This window comes from Spea bombifrons, chromosome 12, assembly GCF_027358695.1.
Source record: "Spea bombifrons isolate aSpeBom1 chromosome 12, aSpeBom1.2.pri, whole genome shotgun sequence".
NCBI lineage: Eukaryota > Metazoa > Chordata > Amphibia > Anura > Pelobatidae > Spea > Spea bombifrons.
The window spans coordinates 19,756,924-19,776,189 of NC_071098.1; the positions used below are offsets into that span (position 1 = coordinate 19,756,924).

The 19,266-nt window shown below is 44.2% G+C and overlaps 1 protein-coding gene across 6 annotated transcripts in view; it reads right to left on the reverse strand.

The window, feature by feature from the left end:
- Window positions 1-19,266, reverse strand: part of EPN1 (epsin 1) — a 181,236-nt gene that overhangs the window by 85,761 nt on the left and 76,209 nt on the right. For 4 of the 6 annotated variants that reach the window (XM_053452580.1, XM_053452581.1, XM_053452584.1 and 1 more), the window contains exon 5: window positions 1,882-1,953. The exons of the other annotated variants lie outside the window; for them this stretch is intronic. In XM_053452580.1, the coding sequence (XP_053308555.1) occupies window positions 1,882-1,953 (72 nt within the window). The remainder of the gene's footprint in view (window positions 1-1,881; window positions 1,954-19,266) is intronic. 6 annotated transcript variants of the gene reach the window in all.

Here is a 19,266-nt window from a genome sequence, read left to right on the forward strand (position 1 = left end):
AGAGAGAGAGAGAGAGAGAGAGAGAGAGAGAGAGAGAGAGAGAAAATGATTGCCGGGTGGGAAACTGATGGGGCAGAGTGTGGGTGGGTGCAGGGCATTTTATTAAATATATTTTTTTATCCGATTAATCGATTAATCGAAAAAATAATCGGCCGATTAATCGATTATTAAAATAATCGTTAGTTGCAGCCCTAGATGGGGTATCTAGAACTGCACACAATACTCCAGGTGAGATCTGTAAAGTGGCAGAACCACCTCTTGCTTTCTGTTACTTTTAGGTACACAACCCAACATATCATGCTTGCTTTTTCAGGCTCTATAATTGTCTGCATACTTACCTTTAAGTATTTAAAAATATTAACCACCACGTCACTCTCTTCTGTTGTCACAGGGTAGAACAAGGCCCCCATCGCCTTGGCATTATTGCCCCAAACACATGATTTTTACATTTATCAACATTTAACAGCAGCTGCCACACTCTCAAACATTCTTCCAATTTACATAAATCACTTGCCATTTGGCAATGTCCACCCTATAGCATAACTTGTCATTAAGGCCTTTTTTAATACTGCTTATATTGAAGAATATGGGTATCAATACTGACACCTCACGTACTCCACAAGCAACAAATCGTTACGCTAAATATAGATCACTAACTTTCCGTTTCCTATCACTCACCCATTGTCTTATCCATTAAGCTATTTAAACATCCAAAACCAAACATTTAATCAATGTATAAGTCTTCTTTGAGAATCAGTGTCATTCACATTGGAATCCAGATAGGCTACTTCTACTGTTCCAACCTGGTCTAGTACTTTAAAGGAAAAAGGAGTGCTAAAATCTAGGTAAATCTGTACATGATCTTTACAGCTTGGCCACTATTGTGGCAGATATAAACTGCATTGGCAATGTTAAAAATGTAAAGTTTGTAACCTATAGGATTAGGTAAAACCAGAATTGTTCCCTTTGCTGCTCTCAGTCCAAGCAAATTGTCAGTACACAGAAGCAATAAGAAATTACCGTATTTGCTCGATTATAAGACAAACCCCAAAAATTTGATTAATGTAGAAAAAAAAAAGAAAAACCCTGAATATAAGGACTACCTTTTAATAAAAACTTTGATTGAGAAAAATGCATTTTTTGTTTTTATTTCCTTTTATTTGCCCCCGTTATGTACATCTGTCCCCCAGATACGCCGTATACCCCTATTTGCCACTGCCTCCCAGATATGCCTTTTAACCCCCTAAATGCCACTCTGCCTCCCAGATATGCCTTTCAACCCCCTATATGCCACTCTGCTGCCCTGATATTCCTTTTAACCCCCTATTATGCCACTCTGCCTCCCTGATATTCCTTTTAACCCCCTATATGTCACCCTGCCTCCAGAAAGCCCTTATAACCCCCCATATGCCACTCTTACCCTCCCCCCGACTTACCAGTGCATCAACTTCTCCCTGTGCTTCAGATTTCTTGGTGTCCAGTGGTGGAGGTCTGCGCGATGCATGGGGACAACCTCCATTTCTGCTGCCGTCACATCCGCTGGGGCTTCTATGAATGAGCAGCGGAAGTTCACGTGATGTCGGCGCTCCGTCAGAAGCCTCAGAGGAAGTGCCGGCAACAGCGGAGGTTGGCTGGAGGGAACTGGATCTTAGTCTTGCAGTAAGACCTCTATTTGAGGTATGATTAGAAGACAACCTTGAATATAAGACAATGATTACTTTTCAGAGCATTTGCTCTGAAAAAACCTTGTCTTATAATTGAGCAAATACGGTAGTTAAGACAACAACCTTTATCCTCTATTTTGCACAAGAAAGCAGCCTTTACAATCAGTTCCATGCCCACAGTGTCTAATAGTCTGTTATATGTATTCTTGTACCAAACCTTGTCATGTTTCTCTTTGCTCAAGCTAAGCGCAAGCTGAAGCTGCAGTTCCTCTTCGACCACAACAGGGGGCTGGGAAAGAAAAACAAAACAAAATAAAAGCACAAAACACACCAACCTGGTTGGAGAAGTAGGAGAGAAAGAAGAAAGCAGGGGAGTGGAAATAGATTAAAGCAGAAGAATCATAAATATACCACAGGTATACCACAGCTTCAACTCTTGATAACTATGACAAAAACATGACAAGAGCTTTAAATTATAAAATTCTATAACAGTGTTTTACTGTAATCCAGTTTTTCTTTTATAATTAAATATGTAACATTAATTTAAGTTAGTCATTTTGAGTCTGTGTCCATGTTTTCTTAGTTCTCTAATGCTACAAAGTTTTTTACAGGTAGGCTTAGTTATTAACCATATCAATCTTGGACTCCTCTAAAGCACCTAATGAGAAAGGCATGAATAGAAGTAATAGTAATTGAAGCAAGGATTCATCATTGTAACCGAGAATACTTTTGGGATCACTGATAAACCCTCTGCACCTGGTTAAACATGACTTCTGAGGTTGAAATTTTGGGTTTGACTCTTTTGCTTATGTTGGCCCAAAAACATTATCCCCTTCAAATTAAGATTCCACATTCTCCTGGACCAATAAAGATATATATATGAGAAATTCTTATAAAGCAACGATTGCTTTCTTCACACAGCCATTACTACGGAAAGCAATAGAGCCCTGCTTACTTATCACGATCAGTAAGATAAAATAAATGTTTATATAAAAAAAACTAAATTTAAAAACAGTTAAACAATAAAAATGTAATAAAATGTATAAATAATTAAGACTCCAGTGTCAGCATGGTATAACAAAGGGAACCATCTAGTTCCAAGAAAATGTGACATTTACCCTGTGTACCCTTTGTTAAAAAACAAACACAAAAAACCCTTTCCTGTCCTCCAAAGTACAAAAATGTTAAATAAATAAATAAATAGTATATCATGTAAGGGAGCATTTTACACCCTTATTAAAGAGTAACATCCCACAACTTGCAATTTCTGGAAAAAATATTAGAATCTGTTTTTGCATTAGCTTTTGTTGATGAGTAAAAGATGATGAGTCAGAAATTGTTCATTTCTTTAAATACATTATGATCAAAATAATCTAAAGAAAGTTTTTTGTTGTGGAAAAAAAAATATACATTTTATGGGTACAGTAAATGGGAAAGAAGAAAATTACAGATAAAAAACATACACCGGAAACTTCAGGAAGGGTGAAAAACCTTCAAACAGTCTGATGGTGAAAGGTTTGAAAAAGTGTTGAATGCAAGGGATAATCTGGCCATTAAGATACCTATGTAGGAAGAATAATGAACTAAAGTAACATGGCACAAAAACTCCAGATAGAGAACAAAAACACTTTTTAAGTGTTAGGGACCTTTTTTTTTTTTTTTTTTTTTACATTAGGTAGAAGCTAACCCCCAAAATGCGAGATACGCAGGTAGACATAAAAAAAAAAAAGACAAGACTAGAGTTCCAGATACGTACTATGTACTTGATGGCACTTTTAAGGGCTCCCTGTCTGTGATTACTCACAAATTTATTTTTCTATAGGGTAGTGAAGGCCAACAGTCAGCTCTGCAATCAACTGGCAGCCATGGTATCTGCTCACAAAGGAAGTCTTGCAGTTTAAAGCTTAACCAAGATGGTGGGGAGGGAGCGATGATGTGAGGATGTACACACGCTGTAGGCCTGAATATCAATGTGATGCAGTAATAGGGAACCAGATACACAGTATCTGAAAATACGAGAACCATATAAACTAACAAAATTAAATCAAACCTGTCCCTTGGTCAAATGCTTACTTATGTCAGAGAAGGTATATGGTTTCCTGTTTACTAACTCCCCAATGGATGTTTTTTTTTGTGCCCTTTGTGACAATGGCAATTTTAACATTTCTGGGATGCTCTTGTTTACCTGTAATTTTCTTCTTCTCATTTACTGAACCCACAAAAGTTGTATGTTTGTTTGTTTTTTTTTATTGTATATGATATTTACTATAATAAAAGTATAAAATACAGTGAAAAATTGAGAAAAAATAACTTCTGATTTTTACTTGAAAATTGTTTTACTCATCTATACGATTATGCGTGATTGAGGGAATAAGTATCTGTGAATGAGGGAATGAGTGAGTATCTGTGAATGAGGGAATGAGTATCTGTAAAGTAGGGGGGGATGCATGGCACAGGGAGTCTGTTTGAGGCTAGGATGCCCTGCAGTATGGGGGATGAGTAGGGCATTTTATCTGGGCTGGCGGCATCAATGTGTGTGTTTGTGTGTCGGTGGGAAAGCAGAGCCTGTCCTAGTGTGTGTTATGGTGTCAGTGCGGCAAAGCCTGTCCTAGCGTGTGTGTGTGTGTCTGGGTGTCGGTGCGGCAGAGCCTGTCCAGGTGTGTGTTTGGGTGTCGGTGTGGTAGAGCCTGTCCAGGTGTGTGTTTGGGTGTCGGTGTGGCAGAGCCTGTCCTAGTGTGTGTGTGTTTGGATGTCGGTGTGGCAGAGCCTGTCCTGGTGTGTGTGTTTGGATGTCGGTGTGACAGAGCCTGTCCTGGTGTGTGTGTTTGGATGTCGGTGTGACAGAGCCTGTCCTGGTGTGTGTTTGGGTGTCAGTGCGGCCAGGGCCGGCCTTTGGGGTGTGCGACCTGTGCGACCGCACAGGGCGCCACACTCCAGGGGGCGCCGCCGCCACCGAAGCGTACCGCTGCCGCCAGCAGCGTACCTAGCGGGGGCGGTCCGCACCGGATGCCGCTCATCGGGGGGGCACCCGGCACCCCTCTAGAGACTGACAGTAATGTCCGCCGCTGGAGGAGCAAGCTCGCAAGGGAGCGGTATCGGAGGTCTTTAACAGACCTCCGGCTCCCTTGAGTGATTTTAAGCCGGTTCAAGGATCTCCCTTGAACCCGGCTTAAAATCACTCAAGGGAGCCGGAGGTCTGTTAAAGACCTCCGATACTGCTCCCTTGTGATCCGCGCGGCAACAGCTGCTGTGCGCCGGGGTTTGTTGTCAGATCCCGGCGCACAACACTGAAGCCGCCCAACCGCTGTCCGTGCCCTCTGACCCGGAAGAAGAAGACAGAAGAACTGAAGAAGAGGAGCGAAGTGAAGGAAAAAGAGCTGTAAGGAGAAAAGAGGAAAGGTAGGAAAGCATTCAGTGAGAGTGAGAGTGGATTGGTATATGTGTGGATTGGTATATGTGTGGATTGGTTTATGTGTGGATTGGTATATATGTGTGGATTGGTATGTGTGTGGATTAGTATATATGTGTGGATTGGTATATATGTGTGGATTGGTATGTATGTGGATTGGTATGTATGTGGATTGGTATGTATGTGGATTGGTATATATGTGTGGATTAGTGTATATGTGTGGATTGGTAAATGTGGATTGGTATATATGTGTGGATTAGTGTATATGTGTGGATTGGTATACGTGTGGATTGGTATACGTGTGGATTAGTATACGTATGGATTGGTATATATGTGTGGATTAGTGTATGCGTGTGGATTAGTGTATGCGTGTGGATTAGTGTATGCGTGTGGATTAGTGTATGCGTGTGGATTGGTATGCGTGTGGATTGGTATGCGTGTGGATTGGTATGCGTGTGGATTGGTATGCGTGTGGATTGGTATGCGTGTGGATTAGTATATGTGGATTGGTAAATGTGTGAGAGTGATGGGTGTTATGCTGTACCATTTCCAATGTCTTTTTCATGATCTAATTATGCTCTAAAAGTACATCATAACTCCCATCATTCTATACTGTTCCATACAGTGGCAGAGCCTTGCACCCCCACCGCAGGACTCCTGAAAGGTAAGTGAACTTCAAGGAGGGAAAGGGTAGATAGTTAGGAGGGGGTAGATAGGGAGAAGGGAGTGAGACAGGGGAAAGGGGGTAGATAGGGAGAAGGAGTGAGAAGCGGTAGATAGGGCAATCATACTCCTATCATGCCAAGTCTGCGAGTACATCCTGGAATCTGGGTATGCCTGGGCATGATAGGAATGTGATTGCTGTTAATCATATATATATGATTTAATTGTTTTGTCCTACTTTGGTGTGTTACTTACTTTAAATAAAAGTGTTAGATTTTTTTATGGTGTGGGGGGGTCATATTCGGTTTTGGCCAGGTAAATGCTGCACTTTCGGTTTCAGTCCAGAATTCGTTTCGGTGCATCCCTACTACTAAGCCAGACAATGAAGTGGTAGGCCTACACCACATCAATGTTTGGCGTAGTATATAGTGATTGGGGTTTTGTTACAAGTTTTGTTACAAGTTTTTATTCCTTTCTTTTTTTGGGATGGGGGGCACCAGAGGAGTAGTCCGCACAGGGCGCCAGAACACCTAAGGCCGGCTCTGAGTGCGGCAAAGCCTGTCCTAGCGTGTGTCTGGGTGTCGGTGCAGCAGAGCCTGTCCAGGTGTGTGTTTGGGTGTCGGTGTGACAGAGCCTGTCCTGGTGTGTGTGTGTGTGTCAGTGCGGCAAAGCCTGTCCTAGCGTGTGTCTGGGTGTCGGTGCAGCAGAGCCTGTCCAGGTCTGTTTGGGTGCCGGTGTGACAGAGCCTGTCCTAGTGTGTGTTTGGGTGTCGGTGTGGTAGAGCCTGTCCTAGTGTGTGTGTGTGTGTGTGTGTGTGTGTGTGTGTGTGTGTGTGTGTGTGTTTGGATGTCGGTGTGACAGAGTCTGTCCTGGTGTGTGTGTTTGGATGTCGGTGCGGCAAAGCCTGTCCTAGCGTGTGTCTGGGTGTCGGTGCAGCAGAGCCTGTCCAGGTGTGTGTTTGGGTGTCGGTGTGACAGAGCCTGTCCTAGTGTGTGTTTGGGTGTCGGTGTGGTAGAGCCTGTCCTAGTGTGTTTGTGTGTGTGTGTTTTAGGGCTGCAACTAACGATTATTTTAATAATCGATTAGTTGGCCGATTATTTTTTCGATTAATCGGATAAAAAAAATGAATTTACATTTTTCATTTATTTAAAATAATTTACTAAACAAATGATGTTAAATACAAACAGCAGAATAAAAAAAACTTTGATAATACATTTCTTGTCTTTATTTCCCAACCAGCCCCCCAATATATGCACATTTGAGCCCAGGCTTGCTACGCTGCCTCCCAGACATGCCATGCTGCCCCCCCACATATGCCACGCTGCCTACCACAGCACTCCACGCTGCCTCCCACATATACCACACCACGCTGCCTCCCACATCTGCCACTCCACGCTGCCTCCCACAGCTGCCACTCCACTCTACCCCCCACATGCCACTGTGCCTGATACGCCTTATACCCCCTGAAACACCACTCCATCCTCCCCAGACATGCCACCCTGCCCTCCCCACATATGCCACGCCATGCTGCCTCCCACATCTGCCACTCCACAATGCCTCCCACATATGCCACGCTGCCTCCCACATCTGCCACTCCACGCTGCCTCCCACATCTGCCACTCCACGCTGCCTCCCACATCTGCCACTGTGCCTGATGCGCCTTATATCCCCTGATACCCCACTCCATCCTCCCCAGACATGCCACTTCTCTACCCCCAGATATGCCACTCTACCCCATATATGCCTTATACACCCTGATACACCACTCCGTCCTCCCCAGACATGCCACACTGCCCTCCCCACATATGCCTTATATACTGTATATGCCTTATACCCCCAGATATGTCACTTCACTGCCCCCAGGATTTAGATTCCCCTAAATTAACCCTAAACTCCCCATTAACCATAACTGCCCCTAAATTAACCCTAAACTCCCCATTAACCATAACTGCCCCTAAATTAAGCCTTAACACCCCTTTAACCACAGCTGCTCCTAAATTAACCCTAAACACCCTATTAACATAACTGCCCCTAAATTAACCCTAAACACCCAATTAACCATAACTGCCCCTAAATTAACCCTAAACACCCCACTAACCATAACTGCCCCTAAATTAACCCCCACCTCCCCTAACTTTCAGTAGCCCAAATATATATATATATATATATATATATATATATATGTGTATGTATGTAATACATATATATATATATATATATATATATATATATATATATATATACATATACTTACAGTTAGATGAGTGTCACAGCCATGTGATTCTGGCCTGGAGAAGGAAGGGGCGGGGCCAGTTGTCACAGTGATTACAGGGAGGGGGAGTAAGTAGGAGCTGCTGCTGTGAGACGGTGAGTCAGACTAAACGGATTATATAATGAGGGGGATTTTTCAGAGCGTTTGCTCTGAAAAAACCCTCATTTTATAATCGATAATAATCGATTCAACTAATCGATAATGAAATTCGTTGCCAACGAATTTCATTATCGATTATTATCGATTTTATCGATTAGTTGTTGCAGCCCTAGTGTGTTTGGATGTCGGTGTGACAGAGTCTGTCCTGGTGTGTGTGTTTGGATGTCGGTGTGGCAGAGTCTGTCCTGGTGTGTGTGTTTGGATGTCGGTGTGACAGTCTGTCCTGGTGTGTGTGTGTGTTTGGATGTCGGTGTGACAGAGCCTGTCCTGGTGTGTGTGTGTGTGTGTGTTTGTCTGTGTGGCAGAGCCTGTCCTGGTGTGTGTGTGTTTAGATGTCTGTGTGACAGAGCCTGTCCTGGTGTGTGTGTTTGGATGTCGGTGTGGCAGAGCCAGTCCTGGAGTGTGTGTGTGTGTGTGTGTGTGTGTGTGTGTGCGCATTTGGTCATCTGCTTTCTGGCACTTTACTTACTGTAGGAATAAATTGAACTATTTAATTTTTACTTATCCAGAGATCAAACTCGCTCCTGAATTTGTAGTCGCTTCGGAGGACAAAACCTTCTAGGCCCTGATATCAGAAAAAGTAAGGGTATTGTGTTATTTACTCTATTTCAATTTTCAGGCATCCCCTGTACTCCCTGTCCCTTTACATAGGATTATATCTTACACTATCTGCCTAGCACTGATGTCATTTTTATCCAGTTCACATGGATGCCGAGGAGTTAAGACTGGGTCTATTTTATTTATTTCCATAACAGGCCCACCTCCCTCAGCACTTAATCCGGCCCTGCCCAACACATTCTAAGTAGTATTTTTTTTTACTTTTTATCGTATGGCCAAAATGTGAGAAATAACCCAAATATCATACAATCACATCATAAACACGTATCAAATACACTGCACATATAATTTGAAAAAAATATGCCAATAGTTTTTTTTTTTGTTTTTTTTTTTTTACCATTTGCCAATTCAAAAAAAAACATCCCCAAATTTAATTTAAAAAAACTGGTCACCTTACATTATAGAGCAATAATTACAAGTAGAGTTTTGCTATTTCAAAACCATTTTTTTCCCAAATCTGTGCTATTTGGAACATCTTTGAAGCTGGCCAATGGAATTTACCCCATCAAACCATTTATTTTTGAAGACTAGACACCCATGGTGTTTGAAATGTTGGTATTTTAGCTCTTTCCACGCACATGCACTTTGTCAAAGTTTGATGCAGTATTGTTTGTGTATATTGTTCCACACACGTACTTTATGTATTAATACCTAGTCTGTGCCACTGTCAAACAACACCCCAATATGTGTTCAGCAGCAGAGTACAATGATCACTGAGTACAAATGCTCTGAAAATTACCCCTTGTCTTATATTCAAGGTCGTCTTTTAATCCAACAAGAGGTCTGACTATAAGACTAAGATCCAGGTCCCCTGCAGCAGTGCAAGGGACCTGGATCCTTTCTGGCAGCCGATGAATGTCCGCACAATGCCTGCAGACAACCTCTGTTGCTGCCCAGCACCACTTCTGGCGCTTCTATGATGGAGCACCGGCTTGACATGACCTTCCAGTGCTCAGTCATTGAAGCCCCGGCCAAAGTGCCAGGTAGCAGCAGAGGTTGCCTGCACGCATTGTGCAGACTTTCCCCAGCTGTCCCCACTAGACACCAAGGAGTCTGAAGCATGGGGGACACGTGTGTAGATGCATTGGTAAGAATGGGGGGTATAAGGCATATCTGGAGGGCAGATGGGCATATAGAGGGGGCAAAAGCCATATCTGGAGGGCAGATTGGCAAGCTGGGGGGCAGATGTGCATAACTGGGGCAGACTGGAAAATAAAAGGAAAAAAACAAGAAATGCATTTTTCTCAATCATTTTTACTAAATATGAAAAAATAGTTTACACTGGAATATTTACTAGTAAAACCTTTTTCCTATAGGGTAGTCTTATATTCTGTTTTTTTCTTTTTTTCTAAATTAATTTCCAAACTTTAGGGGGTTGTCTTATAATCAAGCAAATACGTTTTATTTTTATTTTTTTTGGAACTGGAAGGTTCCCCTGATGGTGATATCAGTGAAGAATTATTTCTACATGCTTCCCTTTTTTTAATTTTTTTTATTTTTACTAATCACATTGGTATTAGAAACCTGGGCTCTGTTGACGTGCATGGTTGAACGCAGTACCTAAATTCAACCTGCAAGGGGAGCCAGAGTTCTCAAGAGGATCTGGAGAGACCCTCTTGGCCACATGCAAGTGGCAAAATATTTCACGGTGGCGCTTGTGACTGCTCTCCGGAGCATCAGTGTGTCCCAGGTAGGGCTGCAACCAACGATTATTTTCATAATTAGTTGGAGGATTATTTTTTTCGATTAATTGGATAAAAAAATAAAATGTTAAAAACAATGCATTTCTTGTTTTTGTTTCCCAACCTGTCCCCCCCAGTTGGGCAGATCTGAGCCCAGGCTTGCAACACTGCCCCCCAGATGTGCCACACTGCCCCCCCCACATGTCTTATATACCCTATATGCCTTATACCCCCTGATATGCCACTCTGCTCCCTGATATGCTTTATAACCCCCAGATAGTTACATAGTTACATAGGCTGAAAAAAGACATGCGTCCATCAAGTTCAGCCTTTCCTATATCTGTTAATTTGTTGCTGTTTGATCCAAAAGAAGGCAAAAAACCCCGGCTTCGCTCTTTCCAATTTTGCACTAACCAGGGAAAAAAATTCCTTCTTGACCCCAAAATGGCAGTCAGATTTCTCCTTGGATCAATAAGCTGTTTCCCCATAATTAAAGATTATATCCCCGAATATTATGTTTTTCCAGGTATCCATCCAGTTGCAGTATAAACGTCTGTACAGACTCTGATAAAACTATCTCTGCAGGCAGAGAATTCCACATACTTATTGTCCTTACTGTAAAAAACCCTTTCCTCTGCTTTAGTCTAAATCTCCTTTCTTCCAGTCTAAATGCATGACCACGTGTCCTATGCATAGTCCTGTTTATGAACAGATTTCCACACAATGGTTTGTTTTGGCCCCGAATATATTTATATAACGTTATCATATCCCCTCTGAGGCGACGTTTTTCTAAACTAAACAGATTTAAATTAGTTAACCTTTCTTCATAATTATAGTGCTCCATTCCTTTTATTAATTTTGTAGCCCGCCTCGGCACCCTTTCTAGTGCTATGATATCCTTCTTTAGAAAAGGTGCCCAAAATTGCACAGCATACTCAAGGTGCGGCCTTACCATTGATTTATACAGAGGCAAAATTATATCTTTATTCCGCAACTTGATGCCCCTTTTTATACACGACAATACCTTACTGGCCTTAGCAACCGCAGACTGACTCTGCACATTGTTGCCTAGTTTGTTGTCTATAACAATTCCCAAATCCTTCTCATTTGTCATTACCCCTAGTTTAGGGTGTAGGTTAGGGTGTAGGTTGCTTGTGCATTCGCTACCCCGAAGTGCATAACTTTACATTTATCTACATTGAATTTCATCTGCCATTTGAGTGCCCAGTCCCCCAGTCTATCTAGATCCCTCTGCAGCACAGTAATATCCTGCTCGCCTTGTATAACTTTACCTAGTTTTGTGTCATCTGCAAACACAGAAACATGACTTTCAATGCCTCCTGCCAGGTCATTTATAAATATGTTGAATAAAATTGGTCCCAGAACAGAACCCTGAGGGACACCACTTACCACTTTTGACCAGCTTGAAAATTTACCATTTATAACAACTCTCTGTTCTCTACCTCTAAGCCAATGTTCTACCCAAGAGCAAGAATTTGCATCTAGGCCAATTTCTTTCAGTTTGAATACTACCTATTGTGTGGAACCGTGTCAAACGCCTTGGCAAAATCCAAGTAGATTACATCCACTGCAACACCCTGATCTACACTTCTACTTACTTCTTCGTAGAATGCAATTAAATTAGTTTGACATGACCTATGTTTCATAAAACCATGCTGATTTATGCTAATAATACTATTCTTCCCAAGGAATTTTTGAATATTATCCCTAACCAGCCCTTCAAATACTTTCCCAGCAACGGAAGTTAGGCTCACAGGTCTATAATTTCCGGGCACAGAGTTGGAACCCTTTTTGAAAATAGGAACCACATCTGCCTTCCTCCAATCCTCTGGTACAATTCCTGAAAGAAAAGAATCCCGAAAGATTAGAAACAGAGGTTCACTTATTTCCTGACACAGCTCCTTAAGTACTCGTGGGTGAATACCGTCAGGCCCTGGAGCCTTGTTAACATTAATTTTCTTTAGTTGCTGCAGCACCTTGTCCTGGGCCATCCACTCACAGTTTGACTGAAAATTTTTCTCAGTGGTCCTATGCATCTCCATTGCCATAGGTTCCTCCATAACATATACTGAGGAAAAATACTTATTTAAAGTTTCTGCTTTTTCCTGGTCCTCCTTAACCAACACTCCCCTCTCTGTTATTAATGAACCTACGTTTTCATTCTTCGTTTTTTTTGAATTTATGTACTTAAATAATTTTTTGGGGTTAGTTTTGCTCTCTTTGGCAATCACCCTCTCATTTTCTAGTTTAGCCCATCTAATCACTTTTTTGCATGCTTTATTGGCTTCCTTATATCTTATATAGGATGCCTCTGATTCGTCTGATTTAAATGCTGTAAAAGCCATTTTCTTATTTTTAATTTCCTGCTTAACGACCCCACTAAGCCACATCGGTTTCAATTTGTTTCTTTTATATTTGTTTCCTAGTGGTACATACTGAGAAGTGTACCCTGCTAATATTTGTTTGAAAATACTCCATTTTTCCTCAGTATTTTTATCCCTGAAGAGTTTTTGCCAGTCAATAAGTTGTAAAGCTGCCCTTATCTTATTGAAATTGGCCTTCTTAAAATTATACGTTTTAGTATTCCCCATGGGCAATTTCTTTTTTGAGTTTATTTCAAAAGAGACCATATTGTGATCACTATTACCCAAGTGCTCCCCCACTTGAATGTTAGACACAAGATCAACATTGTTTGTTATCACCAGATCCAAACAAGTATCCTTTCTAGTTGGTGCTTGTACCAGTTGTGACATGAAGGTGTCATTTAACAGGTTCAAAAACCTGGATCCCCTTGCAGAACTACTAGTCTCTCTATCCCAATTTATGTCCGGGTAATTAAAATCTCCAATAATTAACGTGTTACCCAGATGTGCAGCTTTCTCAATTTGTTCTAACAGCTGCTCTTCCTCATCATTATTAACATTAGGTGGTTTATAACATATCCCAACCAGTAGTTCTTTTCCTTTTTTTTGCCCCAAGTTGATATCTACCCATAAAGCTTCCACAAATCCCATGTCGCCTTCAAGATGCTTAATATTTGACTTTAGCTCGTTGCCAACATACAAGCATACTCCTCCTCCCTTCCTGCTTTTTCTGTCCTTCCTATATAATGTATAACCTTTTAAGTTAACTGCCCAGTCATGGCTCTCATCCCACCATGTTTCTGTTATGCCTATTATATCATATTGGTTAGTGTATGCTATTGCCTCTAGTTCTCCCATTTTGTTATTTAGGCTCCTTGCATTAGCAAGCATACATTTAATATTACCCTGAGTCTCTTGAATTTTATGAGAATTTTTTTTAATACATACCTCCTCTGTTCTGATCTTGCCCCTCCCCCCATCTCCACCCCCTTGTTCTGATCTGAAGCCCCACTCCTTTCTGCACTATCTCCATTTTCAAGATCTCTGTGTCCCTCCCCCCCTACCACTAGTTTAAAAACTCCTCCAGCCTTCTAGCCATCCTCTCCCCTAGCACAACAGACCCTCTTCCGTTTAGGTGCAATCCATCACCGCTATAAAGATTGTACCCAAGCGCAAAATCAGCCCAGTGCTCTAGAAAGCCAAAACCCTCCTTCCTACACCATGACTTTAGCCACGCATTTACCTCCCTGATCTCCCGCTGCCTTTCTACTGATGCGCGTGGCACAGGTAATATTTCTGAAAATACTACCTTGGAGGTCCTTTTCTTCAATTTATCTCCTAATTCCCTGAAATCATTCTTTAGGACCTTCCATTTTCCACTGACTTTGTCATTGGTACCAATATGGACCATGACAGCCGGGTCTTCCCCAGCCCCTCCCAATAATCCATCCACTCTGTCAGCAACATGCCGGACCCGAGCACCCGGGAGACAGCAAACTGTCCGGTTGAGCTTATCAGAGCGGCAGATTACCCTATCTACTCTCTTAATAATAGTCCCCTACCACCACAACCTGTCTAGCCTTTCCTACGCTCTCAACCCCACTCATACTAGAGGGGCCGTCAAAGATTCACAGACTGGTTCACATTACACTGACAATACTTTTATAAATATAGGGTTAATCTTCACTGCCCCCAGGATTTAGATTCCCCTTAGTTTGCCCCTCCCTTTGCCTCTAGCTGCAAATTAAGTTAACTTTATTAAATTAATTAAATTAACCCTCAGTCCTCAGCATTAAATGAACCCTAAACACCCTATCAACAATAACTTCCCCTAAATTAACCCTAAACACTCCAACCATAACTGCCCCTAAATTAACCCTAAACACTCCAACCATAACTGCCCCTAAATTAACCCTAAATACCCCATCAACCATAACTGCCCCTAAATTAACCCTAAACACCCCTTTAAGCATAACTGCCCCTAAATACCACATTAACCATAACTGTCCCAAATTAACCCCCACCTCCCCTAAGTTTCAGCAGCCCAAATATTAATGCTATACTCACAGTTAGATTAGTTGCTGAGCCATGTGGAGTTGTGGAGGCTATAGGAAATGGGTGGGGCCAAATGGCACTGGGAGGAAAAAAAGGGCAGGGCCAATTGTCAGAGTGACTGCAGAGAGGGACTGGTAAGCAGTAACTGCTGTGACACTGAATGAAATGGATAATAAAACGAGGGGTATTTTTCAGAGCATTTGCTCTGGAAAAACCCTCATTTTATAATCGATAAAAATCGATTCAACTAATCGATAATGAAATTTGTTGGCAACGATTTTCATTATCGAATATCGGTTTTATCGATTAGTTGTTGCAGCCCTAGTGTCCAGTGTCGCTGAATGCCTCGCTATCGAGAAATTTCAGCAACACCATTGAAGCTTAGGAGGAGATAGTTGATCGCTTCCTAAGCTCTCCTAAAATGGGCCCTGGGGAGGGACCAGACACGGCCCCTGATGCCAATATCTGTGTTCCTGAATGCCTCGACATTGAGACATTACAGCAACAACGTTTGGATGAAGAAAGAGATCTACACCCATTCAAAGTCATGACGTGCTAGGCACGTCAATTATCGTCAAGGGGATAAAGCCTGCTCCAGGTCCCTACTGTCACGCACGCCGCGGTACCTACCTCTGACGCCAGGGCTGCCTCGCCTGGTCCCGACTCCTCCGGCGCTGCAGTCCCCGCTGTACGCACACGGCAGTGTCGCGGTCCCGCCTCCTCCACCTCGGCTGGGACCGCGTCTACCTGCCGTGAACGCGCCGGTATGTCCCCCACGCGTATCGAGGGGGACGCGGTTATGACGCGGCGTAGGTCCGCATCGAGCGTACCGCTGCGTATACAGCGTACGCAATCTACACAGCGTACGCGGCGTACGCAATCTACGCAGAATACTCAGCCTATGCAGCGTACGCAGCGTACGCAACGTACGTAGCGTACGCTGCACAGCTGTTTGCAATCACTCACCTATTTAAACGCCACTTTTCTATCCTATCTTCACCCGTTCAAAGTGTAATACTTTTTGGGTGTGCTGATTGTTATATATATTCTCGATTTTCTTGTGTACCGACCTTTGCCTGTTTTTGACTACGATTCTCGCTACCTGCCTACGACCTCGGATCTGTTTACCCGTTTTGCTCCTATTCTGCCTGCCTCGACCTCGGATACGTTTGACCTCGCTGCCTGCCTTTGCCCTTTTGATTACGGACTGTATACTGGACTTCTCTACCGTGCTTATCTGCATAGTAGGATCTTTCCTCTCTCCCTGATCCCGTGACAGTTTTGAACGGGTCAAAAACATGGATCCCGCGGATATGGCGCGGTTGCAAGCCCGCCAAGACCTACAGGACCAGCGTCTGGCGGCGCAGGCCACCCAGCTACAGTCCCTGGAACAGAAGGTGGATGCTATGACGGACTTGTTACGTTCTTTGACGTCTCTCCCAACTGTGGGAACACCCCATCACAGAGACGTTCATCACGAGGACACAGGTGCTGTTGCCAGGCTCCCTCTGCCAGACAAATATTCTGGAGATCCGAAGGAATGCCGTGGCTTCCTTAATCAATGCATGGTCCACTTCCGAAACCACCCCCAGGCGTTCCAGACATCCTCCAAGAGAGTCTCGTTCATCATTTCGCTGCTCAAAGGTGATGCCTTACTGTGGGCTTCTCCCCTCGTGGAGCAAGATTCATATCTCCTCGAGGACTGTCCCGCTTTCATGGAAGCCGTACGGACTGTTTTCGATGCGCCAGGTCGTAAAGAAACAGCGGAGTCTTCACTACTTGACATCCAGCAAGGCCGCAAAACCTTGGCTCAGTATACGGTGGAATTCCGCACCCTGGTCCATGAGACCAACTGGGAAGAGGGCGCTCTCAAAGCCGCCTTCCGACGAGGCCTCAATGAGAAGATCAAAGACGCCCTCGTCTTCCATGATACCCCTGCGGATCTTGAGGATCTCATAGCCCTATGTCTCAGAGTGGATAAACGTATCCAAGAAAGGGCGAACGAACACTCCCGTGGGAAAAGACCAGGACCGCTCACCTCCGGCTACACAAGGCCTCCGGCTGCCACATCTTCCTCCTTCGTGGTCGACGAACCCATGGAAATAGGGACAGTGCGCCACCTCACTGAGGCCGAAAAGAAACACAGACGGACACAGGGGCTCTGTCTATACTGCGGCCGAGCTGATCACCTGTTGTCCTCCTGTCCCAGCAAACCAGTAAAAGACAACGCTTAGGTTGCACCGGAGAAGGCAGCCTAAGCACACGTCCTTTTTCTTCTCCTCCCACTACACGCCTGACGGTGCCCGTCTCCATCCGTTGGGAGGAACACGTTGTAGCCACCCGCGCCTTCATAGATTCCGGGGCTGCGGGCATATTCATGGATCACCAGTGGGCGAAGGAGCAGCACATACCGCTTCGTACCAAGACAGCTCCCTCTCTGGTTGCTTCCGTTGATGGCTCACTTCTGGGATCAGGACTCGTGACACAGGAAACCGTACCTCTGACCTTACTGGTAGGGATAACCCACCAGGAACAGCTCACGTTTGAGATAATCAAGTCTCCTCATGCCCCTCTAATCTTGGGACATCCCTGGCTGCGACAGCACAACCCAAACATCGATTGGGTAAAAGGAGACATACTAGCGTGGAGCAATTACTGTCAAGAGTCCTGTGTCATGCCTTGTCGACGACTCAATCTCGTCCTCGAGATCACACCCACAGATCCCAAAACCATAGTACCTAGACACTACTGGGATTATCTGGATGTATTCTCCAAAAAAGATGCAGAGAAACTACCACCACACCGTTCCTACGATTGTGCTATCGATCTGTTGCCTGGAACCGATCCGCCACGGGGACGTACTTATCCCCTCTCCGAACCAGAGAACAAAGCTCTGGAACGATATATCCAAGAAAGCCTGGACAAAGGCTTCATCCGCCCATCCTCTTCTCCTGCTGGAGCTGGATTTTTCTTCGTGGCCAAGAAAGAGGGTTCCCTACGGCCATGCATCGATTATAGGGGGCTAAACCGTATCACCATAAAGAACCGGTACCCCCTTCCTCTCATCACAGAGATCTACGACCTCCTGAAAGGAGCCAAATACTTCACAAAGCTAGACCTCAGGGGTGCTTACAATCTGATCCGTATCAAGTCCGGGGATGAATGGAAAACGGCCTTCAACACCCGCTTCGGGCACTATGAATATAAAGTCATGCCCTTCGGGTTATGCAACGCTCCTGCAGTATTCCAGTCCTTCATAAATGACGTCTTCAGGGACATGCTCTTATCTCATGTCATCGTGTATTTGGACGATATTCTCGTTTATTCTCCAACACTCGAAAAACATCGACACCACCTACGAGCTGTTCTACAAAGGCTAAGGGAGAACGGGTTGTATGCCAAGGCTGAAAAATGCATATTCGAGAAGACACGTCTACCCTTCCTTGGCTATATCGTCTCCTCCGAAGGGCTTCACATGGATCCTGCCAAACTCGAGGCCATCACAGCCTGGCCCCTCCCTAGAACACTCAAAGCCGTCCAAAGGTTCCTGGGCTTTGCTAATTATTACAGGCGATTCATCAGAAACTACGCTACCATAGCAGCCCCTATTACCGCCTTGACGAAAAAAGGAGCCGATCCGTCTCAGTGGTCCACACACGCCCGACAGGCGTTCGAACGGCTAAAACAAGCCTTTGTCTCAGCTCCCCTGTTACGTCGGCCGGATCCTACCAAACAGTTTCTCCTGGAAGTAGATGCATCCGAAACCGGAGCAGGGGCTGTCCTATCGCAACGCCATGATCAAACCACAAAATATCATCCATGTGCCTTCTTTTCTAAGGGTTTCTCCGCAGCCGAACGGAATTACGACGTCGGTAACCGTGAACTCCTAGCCATCAAAATGGCACTTGAGGAGTGGCGCCATCTTCTAGAGGGTACAGAACAACCCGTGATCATCCTAACAGACCACAAGAACCTGCTGTATATCGAGAACGCCAAGAGATTAAGCCCTCGACAAGCACGGTGGTCGCTATTTTTCAACCGGTTCAATTACTATATCACCTACCGACCAGGCTCCAAAAACATCAAAGCTGATGCCCTCTCTAGACAACACGATAACCACAGGGATCAGCACATCAACGAACCCATCATTCCATCCACACGTCTTGTTGCCAGTCTGTCCATACGCACGATGAGCAGGATCCGTATGTCCCAAAGGGCCATCCCGCCTTCTGAACGTCCTCCTCCGGGACGTCTCTACGTTCCTCCCGGTCTTCGTACGGATGTTCTTCACTGGGGACATAAGTCCTTCCTCGCTGGTCATTCTGGGTTCCGGAAGACAGAATACCGCATCCGCAGGTCA